The sequence below is a fragment of the Carassius carassius genome, chromosome 29 (assembly GCF_963082965.1).
Source record: "Carassius carassius chromosome 29, fCarCar2.1, whole genome shotgun sequence".
Taxonomy (NCBI): Eukaryota; Metazoa; Chordata; class Actinopteri; order Cypriniformes; family Cyprinidae; genus Carassius; species Carassius carassius.
In genome coordinates, this window is record NC_081783.1 from 3,564,127 (window position 1) to 3,587,121 (window position 22,995).

The following is a 22,995-nucleotide window of genomic DNA, read 5'->3' on the forward strand; positions in this document are numbered from 1 at the left end:
AAAGTATTCATTCTGACTATTTCATATTTATTTTAATCTGAATGATGTGATGATATTGGGGGGGTTATATTAGTTGGATCTGATTTTTGGGGGGTCATGACCCCCGTAACCCCCGTGCAAATTACGCGCATGCCTGTAAACATATATAGAAGGTAATATTTGGATTTCTCTGGTTCTCTGCACTGGCGTTTAGCACAACCGGAAATATCAAAGCACACACTCGCAAGACAAGAAATCCAAGATGGCGGAGATTTGCAACTAGCCCATTAATTAGATGATGTGAAAGGGGGCGTGTTTCAAGATACACAATGGAGTAAACCAAACTAATCAGGGAGGGAGGGCAAAACACTCACATGCAAACAAAACACACTCCTTGTCGTCCGCGACCGCACGTTCGACTCACTCATCCATTTGCGTAGAAAAGAGATGTAATATTATGATTTCCGTCATTTAAAATATACATATATGTATATTTGTGTACCGGGTGGGCCGGCCCACATTGGCCAGCAGCCCACCGGGAAAAGTCCCGGTGCTCCAGAGGGCCAGTCCGCCCCTGCATTGAACCCCCAAATGCTCCCCGGGTGAAATGGCTGCCCACTGCTCCGGGTGTGTGTTCACAGTGTGTGTGTGTGTGTTCACTGCTCTGTGTGTGTGCACTTTGGATGGGTTAAATGCAGAGCACAAATTTTGAGTATGGGTCACCATACTTGGCTGAATGTCACGCCACTTTCACTTTCACTTTTTTCAAATAAGGTCGTTATTCATATATTTGGGGAACATAACAAAAATTTGGTGAACCATGTTTAGTTTTTCTTGCAATTTTAAGTTAGTCTCACATTTCTGACTTTTTTCCCCTTGACAATTTTGAGATGAAAAGACAGAATTTCAAGATATAAACCCAAAATTGCAAGAAAAAAAAGAATAGACGTTAAAAAGTCACAACCACCTAAAAAAAAAAAAAAAAAATTATATATAAAAAATATATTATAAATCAATATATATATATATATATATTGTTTTACATTTTACATCTTGCGATTCTGAATTTTAAGAAACGAGTGTGAATTGTGAGATAAAAACATGCAATTGCCTTTTTTAGTTTTTATTATTATTTTTAATGCATGGAGGAATCTGGCTTCAGTATAAAACAATGCATGCACTTTATGCAAAAATACTAAATTCATTTTACTGTACATGTAGGCTTGTTTTTTGCTTTTTAATGTTACAATTACCTACTTTTTTTTTTTTTTTTTTAAAGCGCATTACAAGTCAGGTCAGACCTTTACATAATATTATTACATAATATAAAGGCAGGTTAGAACATCCCAAATATTTTATGTGAGCCATTTTTAAATACAATTTTGATGTGAATCCTACAAATAATTTTTTTTTTTTCATTTTAGTATGAGACCACTTAATTTCTGATTGTCTTGTGTGTGTGAGTGATCTAAGATCAAATCTGCATGCTTTGAAAATGATAAATTTGCTGTGAAACATTGACTGACTGTATGGTTTTGAGATCTAAAATATCTCTTACTTGGATAGAGAATTTGGTCCAGTTTGTAAAATGGTTATCAGAGACACTTACTGAGCTTTTCCTGATCTTTTGCTGGCAAGGCTAAAGTGAATAACACTTGTGGTCATTTCAAGTTCTATTTCACACTAACAAAAACAGAAAAAGAATCAAAATAAATAATAGATAAATGAGAACTGCCAGGCTGCAAACCATTTGAGCATTCAGGTGGTCTAACGTGGCACATCTAAGACAGTATATCAGCATCTCCCATATTTACATATGGCAACATATCATCAAATTCACTGATGCAAACGTGATTCATCAGATGCAACTACTGAAAGCATACAGCTGCATTCTGCAATTCACTGACAATTCTTCTGTGAAAGATTTAAAATGCTCTGAGCCCATTGTGTTTTAAATAAATCAATCTAAGTAAGCATCATATTCCCAGCATCAGTGTGCTGTTATGGTGGGGCTGACCGCTGAGGACCTAAGGCCATGGTGATCAGTAAACAAACACTATAGAAAGTGTAAACAATCTGAACCTGAATGGCAGTGAAAAGACCAAACGTTGTCGGGTTATGATTTTTGTATCTATCCATAAAATTCCGTCAAGGCAGTGAACCTGTTTGGCAAAAATCCCCCCTCACCCATCTTTCTTGAGGAACAGCTTTGTGTCTGTTACTTTTTAAACATGTCCTGTAGAGGTCCGGGCAGGAATTTGAGGACGGTGTCCAGTATGCTCTCCTCGTCCTCGTCGTCATCCGCCCCGCAGCCTGCTGGGATAGCCTTTTTGGGCCGAGTCAAGGAGCCTTCGCATGCTTGTTCCATAGCCGCTTTCTCCTCTGCCTCCTTCTCTTCTTTCTTCTTTAGTCCATACTATAGAAACATACAGACAATATGAAGTTGAAAAGGAGTAGTGGACTATTGAAAATGTTGTAATGATGTCATTCCTCATAGCTCTACTGAATTTATTTTTGGATAAAATAAATAAAATGCTATATGATATATTATATAATATACTATATAATAAACTTTACTATTTGATCATAAAACTTAAATAATATTGTGAAATAATATTGCTGTTTAAATTATTATATTTGAATATGACATTTTTTAAATGTAATTTATTCAAAGATCAATTTTCAGCATTATTACAGTGTCGCTCGCATGATCCTTCAGAAAATATTAGAATATGCTGATTTGCTGTAAGAAACACTTATTATTATCATCAATGTTGAAAACAATTGTGCTGCTTTTTTTTTTTTAATCAAATGGTGATATCTCAGTTGCCCTATTTTGGGTTCATTTATGAACTTTAAGACCATTGCTGTGTTTCAAGACTGAAACTTCACATACATTCATATGTACATTCATGATTTCTTCAAACATTAAAACATTAATCTTGTAGCAGGATTTAACTGTTGCCATTATATATCATATTTATTTATGCCTTAAAGGTATAGTTGTCCCAAAAATGAAAATGCTGTCATTATTTATTCATCCTCACATTTATAGGCACTGATTTCATGTGCACTCCAAGTGCAAAAATAATATTAATAAAAATAATTTATATATATATATATATATATATATATATATATATATATATATATATATATATATATATATATATATATATATATATATATATATATGAGGTAATCTCTATTAACTTTAACCAATCAAAAAATCGACTGATATTTGGGAGCCTTTCTGATTGGTGGATCTCTCATCAGGTCCAGGTGGATCATGATACACAAAAATGTTATTTTTACAGTGGCTAGCAGTGCTGGATAGATTACTTACAAATTGTAATCCATTACAATTTACAAATTACATAATGTAAATTTTAGTTTGTAACAATCTATTGGACTACACTTATTAGGTAATGTATTATGAGTATACGTTCAGATTACTTTTGACCTAACATTTTTTTGTTATCAACATCAAAATGTGCATTAAACATTGCATTATGGCGAGTTCCAAGTTTTCCCAAACTGGGGTTCATGAGGTGATGAAAAGCTAATAATAAAATGTAGAATTTAACTAATTGTGTGGCCTTTCCATTTTCTGTGTAATTATAGTCACATGACGAGTGGCTGGTGTGTGATGTTCCATAAAACTGGAAGACTTTGGAAGAACAAGTGTATAGAAGGGGTAGGATTTTTCATCATGCGGAACATGAAATAAGATATTTTGAAGAATGTTGGTAACCAAATTGTTTCAGTTCCCATTGACTTCCATTGCATGTTTTTTTCCACACAATGGAAGTCGATGGGAACCGAAATGGTTTGGTTACAAACAGTTCTCAAAATATCTTCTGTTATGTTTGGAATGACATGAGGGCGAATTAATAATGACACAATAACTATCCCTTTAAAGTCCCACGAAGCTCTCAGTTTAATGTGTCCAGATGCTCTTAAGGTGCTTCTCATGATCCTGTGATGACTTTATACTTCTGGCTTACACTAATGCTACATTCCTCTCTTAAGAAGGAGCTGTTCAATTAGCAGTAATTAGCTGACATTAAGACCTCTTGCAAATGTGACATTTCATTAAAGTGTAATGGAGATTTGATTTGATGTGTTATTCCCACACATATATTAATCATTAAGTCCTGTCATCAAGGTAAAATGGCTTCATCCTGCTTTAGTTTGAAATTGATTAGCAATTAACAAATGCTGCCATGTTTACCAGTTCAGTCAAGCGTCGTGGTCTCAGTCTAATCAGCGGTCAAAAGGAGCTGAAGTGAACGGGACATGTGGAAAGCGTACCTTATCTCGAATGGCCTGTCTGACCTTTTCCCTCTCGGCCTCCATACGAGCATGTTTGGCCTTTCGCTCCTCTTCTTGTTGTCTGAGCGCCTCCTGCCTCTCTTCCTCTTTCTTCTGGGCATCAGGGTCCTTCTCTTCCTCTCCTCCTAACATCTTCCCCATGTCTTTGGTGGCCCCTGTGCAATAAAGAGCAAAGACATCATAAACAGTTTTCATTGCCTGATATTGAAATATTAGTCACACTATCATTCAAAAGATTGGGCTCAGATTTTCTTTTCATAATGTTAAAGATTTCGATGTCTTTATTTCTTTCTTCTTCTTTTTTAAATTTTCTGTTCATTTAATTTTTTTTAAAACATGTGGAAAACAGTCCTCTTAAACTGTAAAATATATCTGTAAAAAAATATGTATATATTTTTTTTGTCCTGTTTCAGAGAAGCATATACAAAAAAGTCTAAAAATCCAATCTATATTTTCCATAATAAAAATTCCATACTATATTTTCTAAAGGTTACTTTTTTTCATTATTCATTCATGAACAGAAAATTAATTAATAAATGAATAAATACATACATAAATATAAAAATATATTTAAAGCAGCCTGGCTAAATCAATTTATTAATTTCTTCAAAAAACAATCAAACAAAAAATGAAGTAAATTTAATTGTAACAAAATAGAGAGAAAAAATGCCAATCTGGTTATACAAGTACAAATATTTAGATATCTGTTATCACGCTATTTCTTACAGTATTTAGCTTCTCAAGTACAGTATATGTTGTTTAAAGCACGTTTTGAGTCAAAAACAAGACAAAAATACTAATTAAGAATGTTTTGCAGCATTCTTAGGTGAATTTTTCATTTTATTTTTTTATTTTATTTTTTAATAAATGTTGTACACTTTGAACTTTGTATACAAAGGATCCAGAAAAAAATTAAATAAAAATGTTTAGACAAAAATATTAATTAGTATTCAATATTGAATACTTTGCCATCCCAGGAATAAATTACATTTTAAAATATATTCAAATAGAACAGTCATTTTTTGCAATTAGACTATTTACAACCTTAGTGAACTAAGAGACTTCTTTTAAAAGCCCCAAACTTTGAATGCTAATGTAATTCTATATTTTAATCACAAATTCTAAAAAGAGACTGAACACCTCCTTATATGATGATATACTGAAGCCAAAATGAAGAAAGGCAAACAGAGCCTCCACAATGATGCATGTGCCACTCCTCTCTCGGCCATCTGTTTCATTGGTGCAGCTCTACCGATCACGCTGTGTATTCTACGTCATGTTTTGCTTTCAGCAAACTTTATGGGTAGTGCAGCAATACATGCTCTTAAGAAATGGCTGTGTTTGCATATATCTCGATATACACTAACCATTAAATGCAAAAAACAGTTGTATTTGAGAATCATACAGACTAATGTAAACAGTCTCAGCTAGATTTGATTGCAAATGCTGTACTATTGCTGAAAGACATTAATCATTTGCATAATGGCTGTGCACAACGTGTCTCTACAAGCAAGTGTACACTCATTCATTATTAATGGCAGTCATTTATAATGTATGAGTGTGCATTTGAAATCCAGTGTCAAGGCCTACGCATTTTCTTCACAAGTGTTTAATTGCTTCTGTATGACACTCGGACACTGAAGAGAAAAGGAGTGGCAAAGTACACTTTAAGTGGCCTTTAACCATCTGTGTGTGTGTGTGTGTGTGTGTCGAGGGCAGCTTGAGCTGACATAACAGAGCTCATATCATGTCAAGATGTAGGTTTCCCATGGTCCACAGGGCTGTATATGGTCTTTTAGTGTCTGTTGCCTCAGGCTATTCAAAGCCCATAGTAAACCCTCAGTAAACAAAAGCTGCCAGACTGATAATTAACAACCTGCAAATATATATATAAATTGAGTCATTTAATATCTTTTTTACCCTGTTGCATTTTTTTTACAAACTGAATTAATGGAGGTTTATTGACTTTTTTTTCAATAAAATAAAAAACACTGAGTAATTTAATATTACCTTTTGTTTTTATATATTTATCCTTTACATATATATTTTACAGGATGTTAATATGTATTTATTGGAAAATACAGATTCATATTTTTGTTGTATTTATTATTAATTACTTTTTAACCCACCTTTTTTAAAGAAGCAATTTGCCAATAAAAAATACCTAGTTTAAGTAATATAATATAAAAAAAATGTAATATAAGCTTCTCAGATATTTATCTATTTTACAGGACTTATTCCTGGAAAACACTAGTTAAGAATTTTTTCTCAGTATTTATTATTATTTATTATTTTTAATATAACATATATATATATATATATATATATATTTTTTTTTTACAAACTAAATTAATTAAGATTTATGTTTTTGTTTTTTAGGAAACAATTTGCCAATAAAAATGCCTAATTTAAGTAATTGAATATAATCTTCTAACACAATATATATACGATATTCAATTAAGACGTTTTACTATAAAATAGAGATGAAGAACTTTTTTGTATTTTTTTTTGTATTCTTAGGTTAACTTAAACTGCCTTTGGTTGATTAAACAGACAGCTCCACCCTAAACTCACAGCACTGGTTGACCTTCTGTTGTGGGGCCTGTCAGGATGTTTACACACTAAATAAAAATACCAATAAACATCCTTCAGATTTGCACATCACATTAATTGTACTAAAAACACACTGCAACTGCCGTTCCTGAGAGCTTCAAGTAAGATGTAGTCACTGAATGTAGTCTGTTTAAAGCCACACAGAGGATGGTTAGCATAACGAAAGAGCTGCATCCCTCTATCAGATACTTCATGGCTTTACATCAGAGCACTTGGCACGAACAGCAGTGATGGTTATGGATGGAAGAGCAAATCTGGGCTCTGCATAACGATGGCACAGCGGCCGAGCTGTATTCCAGTATCTCTGGAAGCAGCCTAATTCTTAATGATATGTGAATTATCAGAGCTTAGGAAATTAGCATATTAATTAAGTCCTTTTATAACAGTAAAGAAGTAGTAGTGGTAAAATAGGTCACTTGATTTTTTATAACACAAGCACTGCTAGTGTTTCACACAGTCTCTAAAACAAACATAATGAATAAAATATCTTATACAAAGAGAAAGGAATCGGAGAATGATTAATAAGTTGGTAAGTGTATCTATCTGGAGATATTTTAGGTAATGTCCTTTTATAATGTCACGTAAAATTACACCAGCACAAGCATGGATAAATAGCTATCAACTCTTTAACGCGTAAGCTATTAACTTTACAGCAGGGGGCGCTACTACACATCTTCTGAAAGAGTACTGAATCTCGGGATCAAAACACATCGAAGAAGAAACAGAGTCAAGCCATCTCAAATGTAAACCGATGCATTTGTAAATAACCTGACTGTTAAACATTAAAGGGGTCATATGATATTTGACTCGGTGTGTGATGCTGTTTCATTGAGAAAGTGAAACTACTTTGTTTGGCCTTCCAAGAGAGGACAGGACTAGAAATCAAGTTTATATCAGATTTATAATTGTTTTTTTTTTGTTTTTTTTGTAATTGGGCATCACAATATGTTAAGGGGCATAACATTTCCGTCACGCGCTTGAGGTATTCGGCCAATAACAACGCACTGGATAGCTGGCCAATCAGAGCACACCTTGCTAGTGCTGGACGCCATGCTAGTGCTAGTGTTTTTTTTTTTTTTTTATGCCGGTTTTCCGGTTTATGACGTTTTATGACGTCATGGTTTATGACGTCATGCATAATCAGGTGTACAATGCATTTTCTGCTGGTTGATATTCCAAGACGTGCTGGCGGCTAAGGTGCTGGAGCAAATTGCTCGTGTTGCCGTCTTTGGCGACAATTTTAGCCGACAACACTTGCATAAAATGGTTGTTTATTCGATGTCGGATTTTTGGAAACCAAAAACCCTCCAAACAACAGACCCGGCTCCTCTTTTTGGCACAAGTTCTTCTGTGTCATGTTCTACTAGTTCTGCAGCATCCATCTTCCCTGTAACGCCTGTTTCACACATACTCCGCCTGCAGTCCGCAGCATGGACTCATTGTGCTTTCACACAGGACGCGTTTGCAGTCCGCTACTGATCTGCGTCTGTTTAGTCCACAAACAAAACATTTGTTCATGGTTTTGATTTCATATCATGTAAAAAAAAAAAATATATATATATATATATATATATATATAAAATTTTTTTTTTTTTTTTCAGCATTGAGTCTTATCACAGAACAGTAAAAATCTTTCATAGTTATAGACATTAGTTTAAACTAAATAAATATAAACAATGCATTATTCATGCATTTTACTTCTAGGTTTGTATAATAAGCTGCTCAAGCAAGCGGCAAAACATTTAAACACAAAAATTATCCTACTTTTCTTGTTAAAATATTTAAAATTAAAACACCACAGACAGAAACAGTCTCGTGCCTTTTGCATTTAAATCTTTATCACAAGCAATCCCACGGGTCTTAATGAACTTTGTTTTCTGCCTCCATAAAAGTGAATATATATTGTTTTCCTTGTTTATCTAAAAGTGCTCTTTTTCTTGTTTTAAACCTAGCCAAAAACCCATGTGTTGCGTGTGAAACAGCTTTAGTTAGTATACATTTATTGTGAAATGACTGCATTTCCGTGTCAATCCATGTTCGTTTTTCCTGCGAACAATGCGCTGTCACTTTAATTCAGCGCCTGCAGCACAGCAAAAATAGACTCAGTACCTAAACGATTGCTGCACTGCTGCAGACGCACTGCTCCTGGAACGCACTGACGGACCGCAACCTCGTGAAGTATGAACACTGGAATCCGTTAACATGAGTGCGTAAAAAAAATACGCAACGCATACGCACTGCAGACGAAGTATGTGTAAAACAGGTGTTTTAACGTAACACCATAGCACTGCTGTGTTTACCCTCACCATGCCTCGCAGTCGCTGCTTAGAAGTGCAACATTGTAAAGGGTCTGTCTGAAATGGTGCCGCAACGTTCGTTCCGAACATTGAGTAATTAAATACATCGGTATGGCGGTATATTAAAAATGAATACCGTAACGAAAAAATACACCGGTTTTCGGTATGAACCGGTATACCGCCCGGCACTACACCTCGCTTTTCAGAACGATGAGCTTTGTAAAAATCGACGTGTTTCAGAAGGTGGGGCATAGAGGAGAACCAATAATGTACAGTATGTGGAAAATTATGTGTTTTTTTTTACCTTGAACCGCATAAACATATTTCATAACACCAAATAATGTTCTTTTTAGCAGCATCATATAACTGCATATAACACAAAACTCCCTAACTTTACTGAATGAAATAACAAGTCAGGAAGTTTCAGTTCAAAATACCCAACAAAATACCTGCTAAAAAACATTTCATGTGGTTCTGATTATTTATGTTTAATCACACTGAAATCATGCGTTTTAAACCATTTTAGTTTAAACTTCTTATATGCGGTTGTCTGAGTGCACATGGACAGAAAGCGGCTGTCACAGCATGTGAGTACTAAACTAAGTTCTCATTCACACACAAGTTTACATTAAAACACACATGAGTTACAAAAACAGTCGGTTATGTCTGTAAAGGTGAACAGCTGGGAAATAGATTGCATGTTTATTTTAGATCTGTGTGGCAGCAGCAATATACAGTAAATGAATCAATAAATCATCTGCTCTGTTGTCTCCTCTGAGGCTGGGACTCTAAACAGTGTTTTTGTGCTCGTCTGTGCAGCCAAAGACAGAACAGATAGTATGTTTTGCTCAAACTTGCGCCATGGCATTATAGCTAGTACACAGTGGTCCCCTGCAAAATCGTAATGGCAGTGCCGTAGGTGGAAATGTACAGATTAAGGGGCGGTAATATTATAATGAGATCCCTTTGCCACGTAACAGGGGAGTGAAATCAGATGCGCTCGTTTTCTCAGACACTTGCAGAAAAAGGCTTACCAAAACAAAGTCACTGGGTTAATCTTTTTCACATTTCCTTTGTTGGTAGATGCACCGGGAACCTGATTATAGCACTTAAAACCAGAAAAAGTCAGATTTTCATGATATGACACATTTAAAAGCAGAGGTTCTTTCTCTTGACAATATTGCATGTTCAGATATTCATAAAAGCAAAATGTTGTGAAGATGATCAAAAATGTTTACGGCTTTTGACAGAGTTAACAAGCAGGGCTGTTCTGAAGCACATTTGTTATTAAATTTTATTCCTGTTTTCTATCTTTTTTTTAATAAAAGTATTTTTAACACTAACAGACAACAAACATAAAGGTTGTTTTTTACAGGCTGTTGAACGCAGAGTCTCCTCTGTGGGATCTTGAAGAAATTCTATATGCTTCTGAATAATTTGCAAGGGTTGAGAAAATCAGTCTAGGGAAAGTGTGTTTAATAATGGATTACTTTCATGAGTAAATCATGCTCCATTACCTCAGAGCTACGAAGCAGACCTTAAGCCATGTTAGTTTATAAGATCTATGCTCCAAACAATAGGAAAAAATAAAAATAAAAAATCACATTTGGTAAAGATTTTTAGAGGTTGGGATCAAATTCAGGTCATATTTACATACTGTATCAAAGCTTTTTTTGATATATTAAAAGTGCCACAAGGCACATTTCTTTCATATTTCATTTTATGTTACACAATTCATAGTCTCGATCTGATGTCTCGGCCTCATCCAAGTGTAACAGAAAAGGACGTGTGTAAGATAGGACTAATACGAAATGTAAAATATAAAAATTGATTTAGAGGCTCAGTGACTTTTAGACAAACTTGTGATTATAGGATTGGCAAATCTATAAACGTATACAAACAGCATGCCAAATAAAATAAAACTATACACAGATCAATAAGCACTTTTCTTTGTTATTGTTAAAAATGTATGAATTCCAAAAACATATTGCTGCCTTACTGTCTTAAATTGCCCTACTGTCCCTTTAAATTAACTGGTATAATTACTACTAAATACTTTTAAAATAATTATGTCTTAATTATTTAATTCCCAAAAAATATATAAATATAAAAAACGTCTAAGGTTACGTATGTAACCCTGGTTCCCTTTCATATGGGATATGGGATATCGCTTCGATAGACCAATCTACTTCGAGTGTAAACTAAACGAGCCAATGCAAATTGGCATGCAATTATTGCATCCAGCTGCCGCTGATCACTGCGTGAGTATAAGAGGGCAGCAGGTGCAATGCATACCAGCTTTTCGCTTCGGAGCCGAGCGTTAGTATCGCTCTGCTCAACTGTGTCTGCTGTGAACTACGAGTTCAGCACGCTCTCGGAAGCTTCGTGTGTTGGCGAGACGGCGCTTCAGCGGCGGTCGTTCCTGTGTCGAGTGGATTGCACACTTCAGGCCGCATTACCCCTGTCGTGTTGCAAATGGCCAATTCCCCTGTGCGCCTCAGCACTAAAAGAGCATTTCCTAAAGAGTAAATTTCTCTAAAAGAGCTTCACGTGTGCGTCTTTGTAAAGACGATGGATCGTCCTTATAAGGATGCCGTTTCACCCGTGCGTTTCTGGGTGCAGTCGTTACCTGGCAACGGGTGATGGTCACGATCGCTGCCTCACGTGTCTGGGCGTCGAGCACGTTGAGGTGGCTTTCGTGGATGAGTCATGTTCTCACTGCGGGAATATGACCATCTCGGAGCTGCGAACCAGGCTCCGCTACCTTCAGGGGGGCGGAGTCCCGCTGCCGCGGCCGCGATCTGGGACTCGTTCTGGCGGCCGACAGACGAGAACCACTTCCGGCAGTAGTGCGGATGGTTTGAGGGTTACAGTGGTGGCAAACCCCGCAGGGAACCAACCATCTGGGGACCACCGCTCCTCTTGCACCTCCGATCCAGTGGAGCAACTCACGGAACGCACTGGGCCCTCTACAATGAGCGTACCAGTGGTGTCCAGTGGGCCTCCCCCCGACCGGATGTCGATCTCAGCATCGGAGGGAGAGCTGTCGGATGAAGATTCAGCTGCGCGGCCGCCCTCTGGGATGGTGGCAAGGCCTGAGTCGGACCCCGAAATGTCAGCTATGCTTTCCCGGGCCGCCGAGAGGGTAGGGCTCGAGTGGAATCCTCCACCGCGTCCCGAGCCCTCGCGGCTGGATGATTGGTTTCTCAGGGTGGCGCGCGCTGGTTCTCAGCGCCCCACCCCAGTGCCTTTCTTTCCGGAAGTGCATGACGAGCTCACCAGGTCGTGGACGGCACCTTTTACTGCCAGAAACCGGCCGGTGGGCTCCTCCTCCCTCACCACCCTCGATGGCGGTGCAGGCAGAGAATCTGGAAATCTCGACAGGAGAGCAGTTTTCTCCCTCTCTGGGTCCCAGGAGGGCACGGAGAGTTGCGGACGGCCAAGCTCCGGACCTCACTCATCCTCCTCCTTCGCCAGAAGGCAGCAGCGGGCGGTTCGAGAGCGTCAACAAAGGCCCTACTCACGCACCCTCTGCCAACCCGTGGAACCAGGTGAGCCCTGCACCCCTCACTCGCACCACACTCCGGCCTGCTCACAAGCCGCCCGAGTTGGGTCCCTGTGTTCCACCTTGCTGCCCCACTGCGGGTACGGCTGTGGTTCCGCTGGTCCCGCTTGTACGGTTTTTAAGTGCCTGGTCAGCGCTACCCAGCCCGTCTCGCTGGCTTCTGCGAACCATCAGCCTCGGCTATGCGATTCAGATCGCCCGGAAGGGATCGCAGTCCTACTGGCGAAGGACGCGATAGAGCCGGTCCCTCCAGCCGATATGAGGATGGGGTTTCACAGCCCGTACTTCATTGTACCCAAGAAAGGCGGTGGGTTACGACCGATCTTGGATCTGCGAGTTTTGAATCGGGCCCTCCATCGGCTACCATTCAAAATGTTGACACAGAAACGCATTTTTGGGTGCGTCCGCCCCCAAGATTGGTTTGCAGCGATCGACCTGAAGGACGTGTACTTTCATTTGTCCATCCTTCCGCGCCACAGACCTTTTCTGCGGTTTGCGTTCGAAGGACTGGCATATCAGTACAAGGTCCTGCCCTGCAGGCTGTCCCGGTCTCCCCGTGTCTTTACGAAAGTCACGGAGGCAGCTCTCGTTCCTCTCAGAGAGCAGGGTGTTCGCATTTTCGACTACTTAGACGATTGGCTGATACTAGCACAATCTCGAGATCAGTTGTGCGAGCACAGGGATGTGGTGCTCCGGCACCTGAGTCTGTTGGGCCTTCAGTTCAGCTCGGAAAAGAGCAAACTCCCATGGAGGATCTCTTTTCTCGATATGGAGTTGGATTCGGTCGAACAGACAGCACGCCTCACAGAGGAACGTGCGCGGTCGGTGCTAGCCTGCTTGAATACGTTCAAGAGCAGGACAGCGGTCCCACTGAAACTCTTTCAGAGGCTCCTGGGGCATATGGCGGCCGCGGCGACACTTACACCGCTCGGCCTATTACATATGAGACCGCTCCAGCACTGGCTTTATGGCCGAGTCCCAAGGTGGGCGTGAAAGCGCGGCACTCACCCGGTCCAAGTCACACCGGCCTGTCGCCAAACCCTCACTCCGTAGTCAGATCTTGCATTTCTCCGGGCAGGGGTGCCCCTAGAGCAGATCTCCAGGCATGCTGTGGTTTACACGGATGCCTCCACCACCGACTGGGGGGCCACGTACAACGGGCATGCAGTCTCAGCGGTTTGGACGGGCCCGCAGCTGCAGTGGCACATCAATTGCCTAGAGGTGCTGGTCTGAACGGACAACACTGCGACTGTTGCGTACATCAACCGACAAGGTGGTCTGCGCTTCCGTCGCATGTCGCAACTCGCTCGCCACCTCCTCCTTTGGAGTCAGAAGGTTCTGAGGTCACTTCGTGCCATTCACTTTCCAGGCCTGCTCAATCGTACAGCCGACGAGCTGTCTCGAGCAATGCTCCAATACTCTAGAATGGGAAGTCTCTGGGTAAGCATGACCTCATCGTCAGGTTCCTTAGAGGGGCCAGGAGGTTAAATCCTTCCCGGCCCCCCGTATACCCTCTTGGGACCTGTCTCTAGTGCTTAAATCACTACAGCAGGGCCCATTCGAGCCTTTGCATTCAGTTGAGCTAAAGTTTCTTTCATTGAAAACTCTGCTCCTGCTTGCACTGGCCTCCATCAAGAGGGTAGGGGACCTGCATGCATTTTCGGTCGACGATTCGTGCCTACAGTTTGGGCCGGCTGACTCCCAGGTAATCCTGAGGCCCCGGCCTGGCTACGTGCCCAAGGTTCCCACTACACCCTTCAAAGACCAAGTGGTGAACCTGCAAGTGCTGCCCCTGGAGGAGGCAGACCCAGCCCTGGCTTTTCTTTGTCCCGTCCGAGCATTAAGGTGCTACGTAGACCGGACACAAAGCTTCAGGACCTCAGACCAGCTCTTTGTCTGTTACGGAGGCCGGCAGAAGGGGAGTGCCGTCTCTAAGCAGAGGATGGCCCACCCTGGCTTATCAGGCTCAGGATGTGCCCTGCCCGTTCAGGTTGCGAGCTCACTCAACTAGAAGTGTTGCATCCTCCTGGGCGCTGGCTCGTGGTGCCTCGCTGACAGATATTTGTAGAGCTGCGGGCTGGGCGACCCCTAACACGTTCGCTAGGTTCTATAGCCTTCGTGTAGAGCCGGTATCCTCCTGTGTTCTCACCTTAAATGGGTAGTGGCACTGAGAGGCCCCGGTTAGTGTCGGCTTGCTTAAACCACTCCAGAGTGTCCGTATTGTAGACCCTGTTGAGATCCTCTATCACCCTAAGCAGCTGGACGCGGCGGAACATGAAGGCGCCAGACCTTCATGATGAATCCGTGAGAACCATGGAAGGGTGGGTTCCATATTGAGACCTAAGCGGTACTCATATGTGTATAGTCCACGGTATAGCCTTAGAGCCCGTGTTTCCCCGGCAGACTTCTGCCTTCCCAAGAGGGTTTTAATCACCTCAAATTTCTCCGTATACTCCTAAACGGATGCTATATGTGTATTTGCCTCCGAGACCTCCTTCGGGAAGGATGGGGCTTCCGCAGCGTCCCGGCTCCAAGCGGACCGGGTACGTTTTCCCAGTGTTATCCAATCTCACCCAGTGAGGTAGTGCTTTGACAATGGTGAGTGGAGCTACTTGTTCTGAGCCCCTGCCTACACCTAATAGGGGCGCAGGTGGCTCGCACAGGGCACTGGAAGGGGCAGCACCCATGGCGCTTTGATAGGGATCCCATATTCGTCGGTCACCGACGTGGCGTCGAGAGTGACCGACTGAAAGGGAACGTCTCGGTTACGTATGGTAACCCTCGTTCCCTGAAGGACAGAACGGAGACGCCACGTCCCGTGGCCATGGTTGCTGTACCGCCGCTGAGCTGCCGGGTCCCCGGCTCGGCTCTTCAGCGAAAAACTGGTATGCATGGCACCTGCTGCCCTCTTATACTCACGCAGTGATCAGCGGCAGCTGGATGCAATAATTGCATGCCAATGTGCATTGGCTCGTTTAGTTTACACTCGAAGTAGATTGGTCTATTGAAGCGATATCCCATATTCGTCGGTCACCGATGTGGCGTCTCCGTTCTTTCCTTCAGGGAACGAGGGTTACCATACGTAACCGAGACGTTCCTCGAAGGAACGAGACGCTGCGTCGAGAACGACTGGGGAACACGTCCAGCGTGACGTCTCTAAATAATGTGTATAATCAGTCCAATGGAAGGGTGAGACATCATAGGCGGGTGACGTCAGAGACCAGGAAGCATAAAAGCATGAGCAGCGAAGCCGGTAATCAGCCTCAAAGGATGAAGCAAGCGCCGGCCAGAGATGCCGGAAGTGTGGCACTGCGATGCAGTGTCTCGTTCCTTCGAGGAACCAGGGTTAAATACGTAACCTTAGACGTTCCTCTTCAGGAACTCGAGCTGCGTCGAGAATGAATGGGGAACGAGAATGCCCACGCCGCCAGACTTTCAAATCTCTGCCTAGTGTGAAAGAGCACAGCTAAAGCAAGAGAAGGAGAAGGAGCCTAACAGAAATCGGGGACAACCCATCCAATGGTCAAGCTTCAGAAGGAGTGAGTCTTGACCCCCAGGAGAGGGGAGATCAGAGGACTCGAGGCTTAGAATAGCATCCTGATCACCGCTTAGCATAAGCTTCTTCTGGCCGGAGGCCTCAGCCTCAGCGCACCATGGAGGAAACATGTAACCAGAGGGTTTCTGCCCAATTGACTGGCCACCGAGAGGGGTGCGGTAGGCCACCATGGCCGCCACGTAGACCTTCAGGGTGGAGTGGGTCAACCCTGCGGAGAGCCTGCAGGAACTCCAGCACTGTACCATCCGGGCAGTTAACTGGGTCGAGCTGGCGGTCTCCGCACCAAGAAGTGAAAAGCTTCCACTTCAAGGGCATACGGTTTCCTCATTGAGGGAGCTCTGGATTGGAGAACGGTCTTACAACCTCGGTTGAGAGACCGGAAGCTAAGAGTTGTGCCTCCTCAGAGACAACACCTACAGCCTCTAAGCTCCATGCGGGGGCGCACCCTCCGCCTGCTAGAGGAGATCTCTCCTGACGGGAACCTCCCATGGAGTGCCGTCAAAAAGAGAAATCAGGCCCAGGAACCATACCCGGCCCGTCCAGAACGGGGCTACTAACAGCAGCCGGACTCGTCCATGTCTGTACCATGGCGTCCAGCCCCAGTGGAGCTGGATGAGTCAGAGGAAGCCAGAGGGGACAGTGCGATGTCTCTCGAGTCGCAAACAGATCCACCCGAGTCTGGCCAACATCTCCAACTCTGCTTCATCACCTCAGTGTGAAGCCGTCATTCCCTGGGCCTCGGCCCCTGCCTCAACAGGATGTCTACTCCCAGGAATGTGAACTGCTCTGAGCGAGAGGAATTCGTCCTGGGCCCACACAAGGATCTGGTATGCTAGTTGTATAAACGGCGTGAGTGCAGACCTCCTTGGTGGTTGATGTAAGAGACCACCGCTGTGTTGTCGGTGCGCACCAACACATGGTGACCTCTTAGGTCTGGGAGAAAATAACGAAGTGCACGAAGCACGGCCAGCATCTCCAGGCAGTTGATGTGCCATGTCAGATGGCGACCAATCCACAGACCGCGGGCAGGGTGGCCACTCATGACCACACCCCAGCCGGTGAGGGACGCGTCCGTCGCTAGCATCACGCGGCGACAAGGAGCTCCCAGCACCGCGCCCTGAGACAAGAACCAAGGCTTTCTCCACATATCCAAGGCACATAGACAGTGCCGCGTGACCTTTAGAATGCGAAGTGGGTTTCCCCTCAGGGAGAACCCCTTGGTCTTGAGCCACCACTGTAGGGGTCTCATGTACAGCAGGCCAAAAGTATTCACGTTGGACACAGCTGCCATCAGACCCAGCAATCTCCGTGACTGCTTGACAGTGAGTGACTGGCCTTCTCTCACTCTCGCGACTGCAGTGAGGATCGACTCGATCCGAGCAGGTGACATACGTGCCTACATCGTGGTCGAACCCCACACCATGCCCAGATAAGTGGTTCTCTGAACTGGAGAAAGCACACTTTCTTTGCATTAAGTCTTAACCCCAGCTACTTCATGTGAGCGAGAACGACACCTCGATGCCGAACCAGATTGAACAGATTGAGCTGATATCAACCAATCGTCAATGTGGTTGAGTCGTGAAAGTGTGGGGTGAGACTGCAAGGCCACTGGAGACCGCTGCACCCTGGAACACCGGCAGGGTTGGCAGATCGATCTCCTGATGGCACTGAGGAGAGACGGGCACCGTGTAATGCGGTGTAAACCGCTCTTCCCCAGAGGGGCCTGCCCTCCGAGGTCCTGAGCCGCAGCATCAGGACTCTCGTAGCTGAAGTCTCCTAAAAATGACGGTCCTCAGACTAGACCAGAGCCTGCTCGGGGCAGGACCCCATGAAGTACACTTGGGAGGGGCTCCCACACCACCATGTGACCTCCTAAGGGAACCAGTCTCGCAAGACTGGCCTCTGGTGCGCCTAGAGCCACTAGCTCGGTGCCCTGAAGCGGCGGACCGGCAGGGGATGACCGTACTAGCTGCTCTAGAGACCTCCATAGAGGTAGCGAGCCTCTCAGCACCGCTACATTTCCGGGCAGTAACTGAGAGAAGCGCTCGCCGGAGATCTCTGCACCCTGGAACACCGGCAGGGTTGGCAGAACGAATTCCTGAGGGCACTGAGGAGAAACGGGCACCGTGTAATGCGGTGTACACCACTCTTCCCCAGAGGGAGCTGGCACTCAAAAACGTCCTAGGTGTCAGGACGTTAAGATGAAGGCTATCCAGCGAAAACAACGGTCTGTAGAACTGCTTTCCACTAGAAGCCTTCGGCCTGGGAGCGCCACTCTGACTCTTGCGTCTGCGGAGTACAAAAGTGACACCCCCGGCATGAGGGGCTGGAACGCGGTTGGGACTGCTCCTCCCAGCAGTCTTTTTTTTTTTTTTTTTTTTATGCTACAAAATCAATCTCCTCAGAGAAAGATGGATGCTGCAGCGAGCTCTGCCTCCGAGGACGAGGAAACCGCAGCGCTGGTTTCCAAGCCTCGAGAACGAGCTCTAGATCTAGTGAACACGGGTGGAGATAGGACGAGCCGTCTCCAACCCATTCGCCAGATCATTTTCCAGATCAGATTCTCCCTGCGAGCACAACCACCGCTCCGCCTTGGCGAAAAACGCCAGTGAAAGCTCTCTCCTCAAAGAAAGCCTTCTGAGAGTGAAGCAAAGGCTCGCATCTCAGCCGTCAACTCCCTCGAGAGCTGACACTTTTTTTTGGCAGGAAAAACACACAGCCTGAACGCTGCCTGCTCTCTTCTCTTGATTGAAGCTTTGACAATGGAGTTTATCAGTGGACAAACGACACTAAATAAGACTCACAAACACACACACAGAGCGCTTGCTGAAGACACAAGGCTGATTACCGGCTTTGCCGCTCATGCTTTTATGCTTCCTGGTCTCTGACGTCACCCGCCTAACGTCTCGCCCTTCCATTGGACTGATTATACACGTTATTCAGAGACGTCATGCTGGACGTATTCTCCATTCGTTCTCGACGCAGCTCGAGTTCCTGAAGAGGAACTATTTTAACTGCACAATATCACTTTTTCCATTTTCCAGCAAAAACCTCTATTAAAATAAATTTCCTGGTTACAGGCCATTATGCAAGTTAAAACACACACACACATGTACATACATTTTATATATATATATAGTACAGGCCAAAAGTTTGGAAACATTACTATTTTTTATGTTTTATATTTTTAATGATCCTAAATATATATATATATATATAGTAAATATAACATAAAAACCAGATGTTATATTATACAAAAAACATACTTAGATATTATTTATAATTTTATAAAAATAAATTAACTTATTATTCTAATACTCCTTTAGATAAACAATTATTTTAATTTTACATTGAAGAAAAAAAACATCAAATTCTGCCATGTCAAACAATTAACAAATAAAACTAAAACCATAAAAACGTTACTTGAAATTAAAAGAAATGTTAACTGAACTAAAGTAAAAAATATCTTAAAATAACATGTCTTATTTTCATTTAGTGTAACTTGATTCATTTAAAATTTAAATAAACATTTAAAAACTACATAGATATAATTAAAAAAATTAATAATAATAATAATAAAAATGACAAAAACACACAACTAAATTACAAAAACTTTAACTAAAAGTAAAAATGGAAAACATTCAAAAATATTTTTTATAAAAACCATAATAGTATCTTAATAATACTAAAATAGCACGATAAATAAATACTACATAAAGAATCATACAATCTAAATGGCCTTAACCAAACTGACATTAGAGTTGAGACTAATTCACATGTGGTACATCTTTGTAGAAATATGGGTTGATAACATGACACTCACCGCCCAGCGCTTGCTTCATCACAAAATCCATGATGCACTCAGATATGTGGTCCTCTTCCAGCTAAAGAGAGTGTTGCATTTATAGCAGCTGTGATCCTGAATCTGTCGGTCCACCACAGTATGTCAGTCTCCTGATGAATCTTTCACACCTACTGGGAAAATCAGAATTATTGACAGTTCAGTTAGATAATACTGATCACTAAAGCATAAATACAACCTGCTCCATCACATCTGTGAGCATCTGAGCTGAAATTTAACAACACTACAAAAAAATCCCCCCTGAAACAGTAAAATGCTCATTAGTGTTATTCTGAGATGAATCCCACACAGTGGGTGCTTAAAAACAAATTCACAATCATTTCAGAAAACTCAAGAAAGACCATGCAATTATTGTTTTCAGGAAAACATCAAACATTTCCAGCTACACCGCGACATTAAGTGGAAATGTCAAAACATTTATTGTGGATTTCATCTCAAGAAGTCCTCTGAACCTCTATAAAAGCTTGATTTAATTTGAAATACTTTCTGTAGACACACAAGAGATGGTTTGTCTCGTTTGAGACATAATACTTGCACAAAATCTGTCAGCTTTACAAGAGCTTCATTGAGACCTTGGATACTGAAAACTCGCAATTCACACAACAACAACAAAAAAAAATCTGATTCCTACATCGCAGCCAAACACCTCTAAAGAAATGAGACATAAGACTAAAGAACAGCAGGTTCATGAAAGAAACATTAAACAATGAGTTATGTGTTTGTAACTAGTTCCTATTAGCAATTTACTTAAGTCTGCTTCCACTTACCAGTTTACTGACCTGCAATTTGTTCTTCTTGAAGGATTCCTAACTGAATGTTAAAGAGAACTACATGCTTGAATAGCCAGAACATGACAAACACTGTGTGTCCTGATAATCCACCTCTCCCCCTCTCTCTCTCTCTCTCTCTCTCTCTCTCTCTCTCTCTCCCTCTCTCTGTCTCGCTCCAGTAGCTTCATTCATATTCGCCCACACTCCTCCCCCTCATCTTTCCATCTCCCTTCAGTAAAATGAAGTTTCTTCTGCTAAATTTAAAAGAACGGATTACCCCAATTACTGCATGTTTTGGTTTGCCTGAAGTATATAATAGCTTTCCAAACTATACATATTTTTCATGTACTCTCACTATAACACTTCTGTTTCAATATATTGTATATATATATAAAAAATATATCGCTGTTAATCTATTCTCAAAGTTGGGTTGGGAGCTCGGTGTTCATCTTCAGTTCTCTCTTCACAGCAGTTCAGTCAGTGTACTGTTTGAGTGCATGCATTACTCCGGGATATTGGTTTGTTTGAACTCAGAGAGAGTGTCAGCCACATTAAAAAAGTTAACAGCTTAAGTCATTTGTGGATTAATGCGTATTAGAGATGCGAACCGTTTAAAACGATTCAGTTCGATTTGGTGAACTGAATGATTCGTTCGCGAACCGGATATCCAGACTGCTTTGTTTTGAACTCTCTCTCACAACAGACACGGAAGAGAAGACAATGCTGAATAAAGTCGTCGTTTTTGCTATTTTTGGACCAAAATGTATTTTCGATGCTTCAAAAAATTCTAACTGACCCTCTGATGTCACATGGACTACTTTGATGATGTTTTTCTTATCTTTCTGGACATGGACAGTAGACCGTACACACAGCTTCAATGGAGGGACTGAAAGCTCTCAGACTAAATCTAAAATATCTTAAACTGTGTTCCAAAGATAAACGGAGGTCTTACGGGTTTGAAACAACATGAGGGTAAGTTATTAATTACATAAATTTGCTATCTGGGTGAACTAACCCTTTAAGAAAAAGTATTAAAGCTAAAAACAAAATTTTTAAATCAAGAATTCTTATAATTAGAGTTGTAATTATAAATCAAATTAGACGTCCTGACCTATCTCTACATGCAGTGGCTGACCTTCTATTCTCAAGTCAGAATAAGGGCAGTAACTCCTGCCAGGTCTGATTAGCAGAACACAAAGCATCCTTCTGCGACCTTGAGGTTGAGTTTGTGAGCCATTTACCAGTTCAATTCAACCTGACAACAAAAACCTCCACCACATCAACACAGCACTGATGTTCTGTAGCTGAGTCTTGCCAGTGTTTCATACATAAATGCTTCCATTAAACTGTCTTCAGAGTGTTTTCATTTGAGTAATGACTTGAGAGACTGAAAAAGATGTGGTGCAATAACCATTCGCTTTGAATGATTTGCATTATCAAACATTGCTTTGCATCTAATTATAAATCTTTTTCTGTCATCTCCGATAAAACCACATTCCATCCAGCTCAAGCATCCATCCTGGTGAAATGTAAATGCAAATTATATGATAATCTGACACCCGAATGTGGAGATTTGTAAAAACAAGACAGCAAAGGGATATATGTCATCTGAAATCTCACAATGCACCACAATGGTGGGAAAGATGTCAAGGAGAAGCGACATTCTGATTGATTGGTGCATCTAATCCATCTTTGAGCTTCTACAATCATATAATGGGATTAGAAAGAAAGCTTCAAGGTTACAGTTTTTGCCAAATGAAAGCATAAACTGAAACTCAAAATCAGGGTTGCCAAGTCTGCGTAACAAAACCAGCTTATTCATTCACTAGACCAATCATAATCCAGGGGGAAATGGCTATCAAAATTGCTTTAAAGTCGCATTACAGGGGGACAGAGGATGCAAAAAAACCCACCAACCAACGCAGCAGTATAGAAATGGTCTAATTTTGCCTTAAAAATATGGACTTGGCAACACTGTCTTTTATTATGAAACTCCTTTAGATCTTAATGCACACAAT

At 41.8% G+C, this 22,995-nt stretch overlaps 1 protein-coding gene across 4 annotated transcripts in view; it reads right to left on the reverse strand.

Moving 5' to 3' along the window:
• Positions 1 to 1,932: 1,932 nt before the first annotated feature.
• cplx2b (complexin 2b) overlaps positions 1,933 to 22,995 on the reverse strand; it is a 31,073-nt gene continuing 10,010 nt past the window's right edge. For 2 of the 4 annotated variants that reach the window (XM_059516650.1, XM_059516652.1), the window contains exons 2-4: positions 20,169 to 20,320; positions 4,294 to 4,469; positions 1,933 to 2,395 (exon numbers count right to left, since the gene is read on the reverse strand). In XM_059516650.1, the coding sequence (XP_059372633.1) occupies positions 2,198 to 2,395; positions 4,294 to 4,469; positions 20,169 to 20,199 (405 nt within the window). In that variant the 5' untranslated portion in view covers positions 20,200 to 20,320 and the 3' untranslated portion in view covers positions 1,933 to 2,197. Of the gene's footprint in view, positions 2,396 to 4,293; positions 4,470 to 20,168; positions 20,321 to 20,974; positions 21,107 to 22,995 lie in introns of those variants that run through there. The other 2 variants (XM_059516649.1, XM_059516651.1) reach the window with 2 other exon arrangements.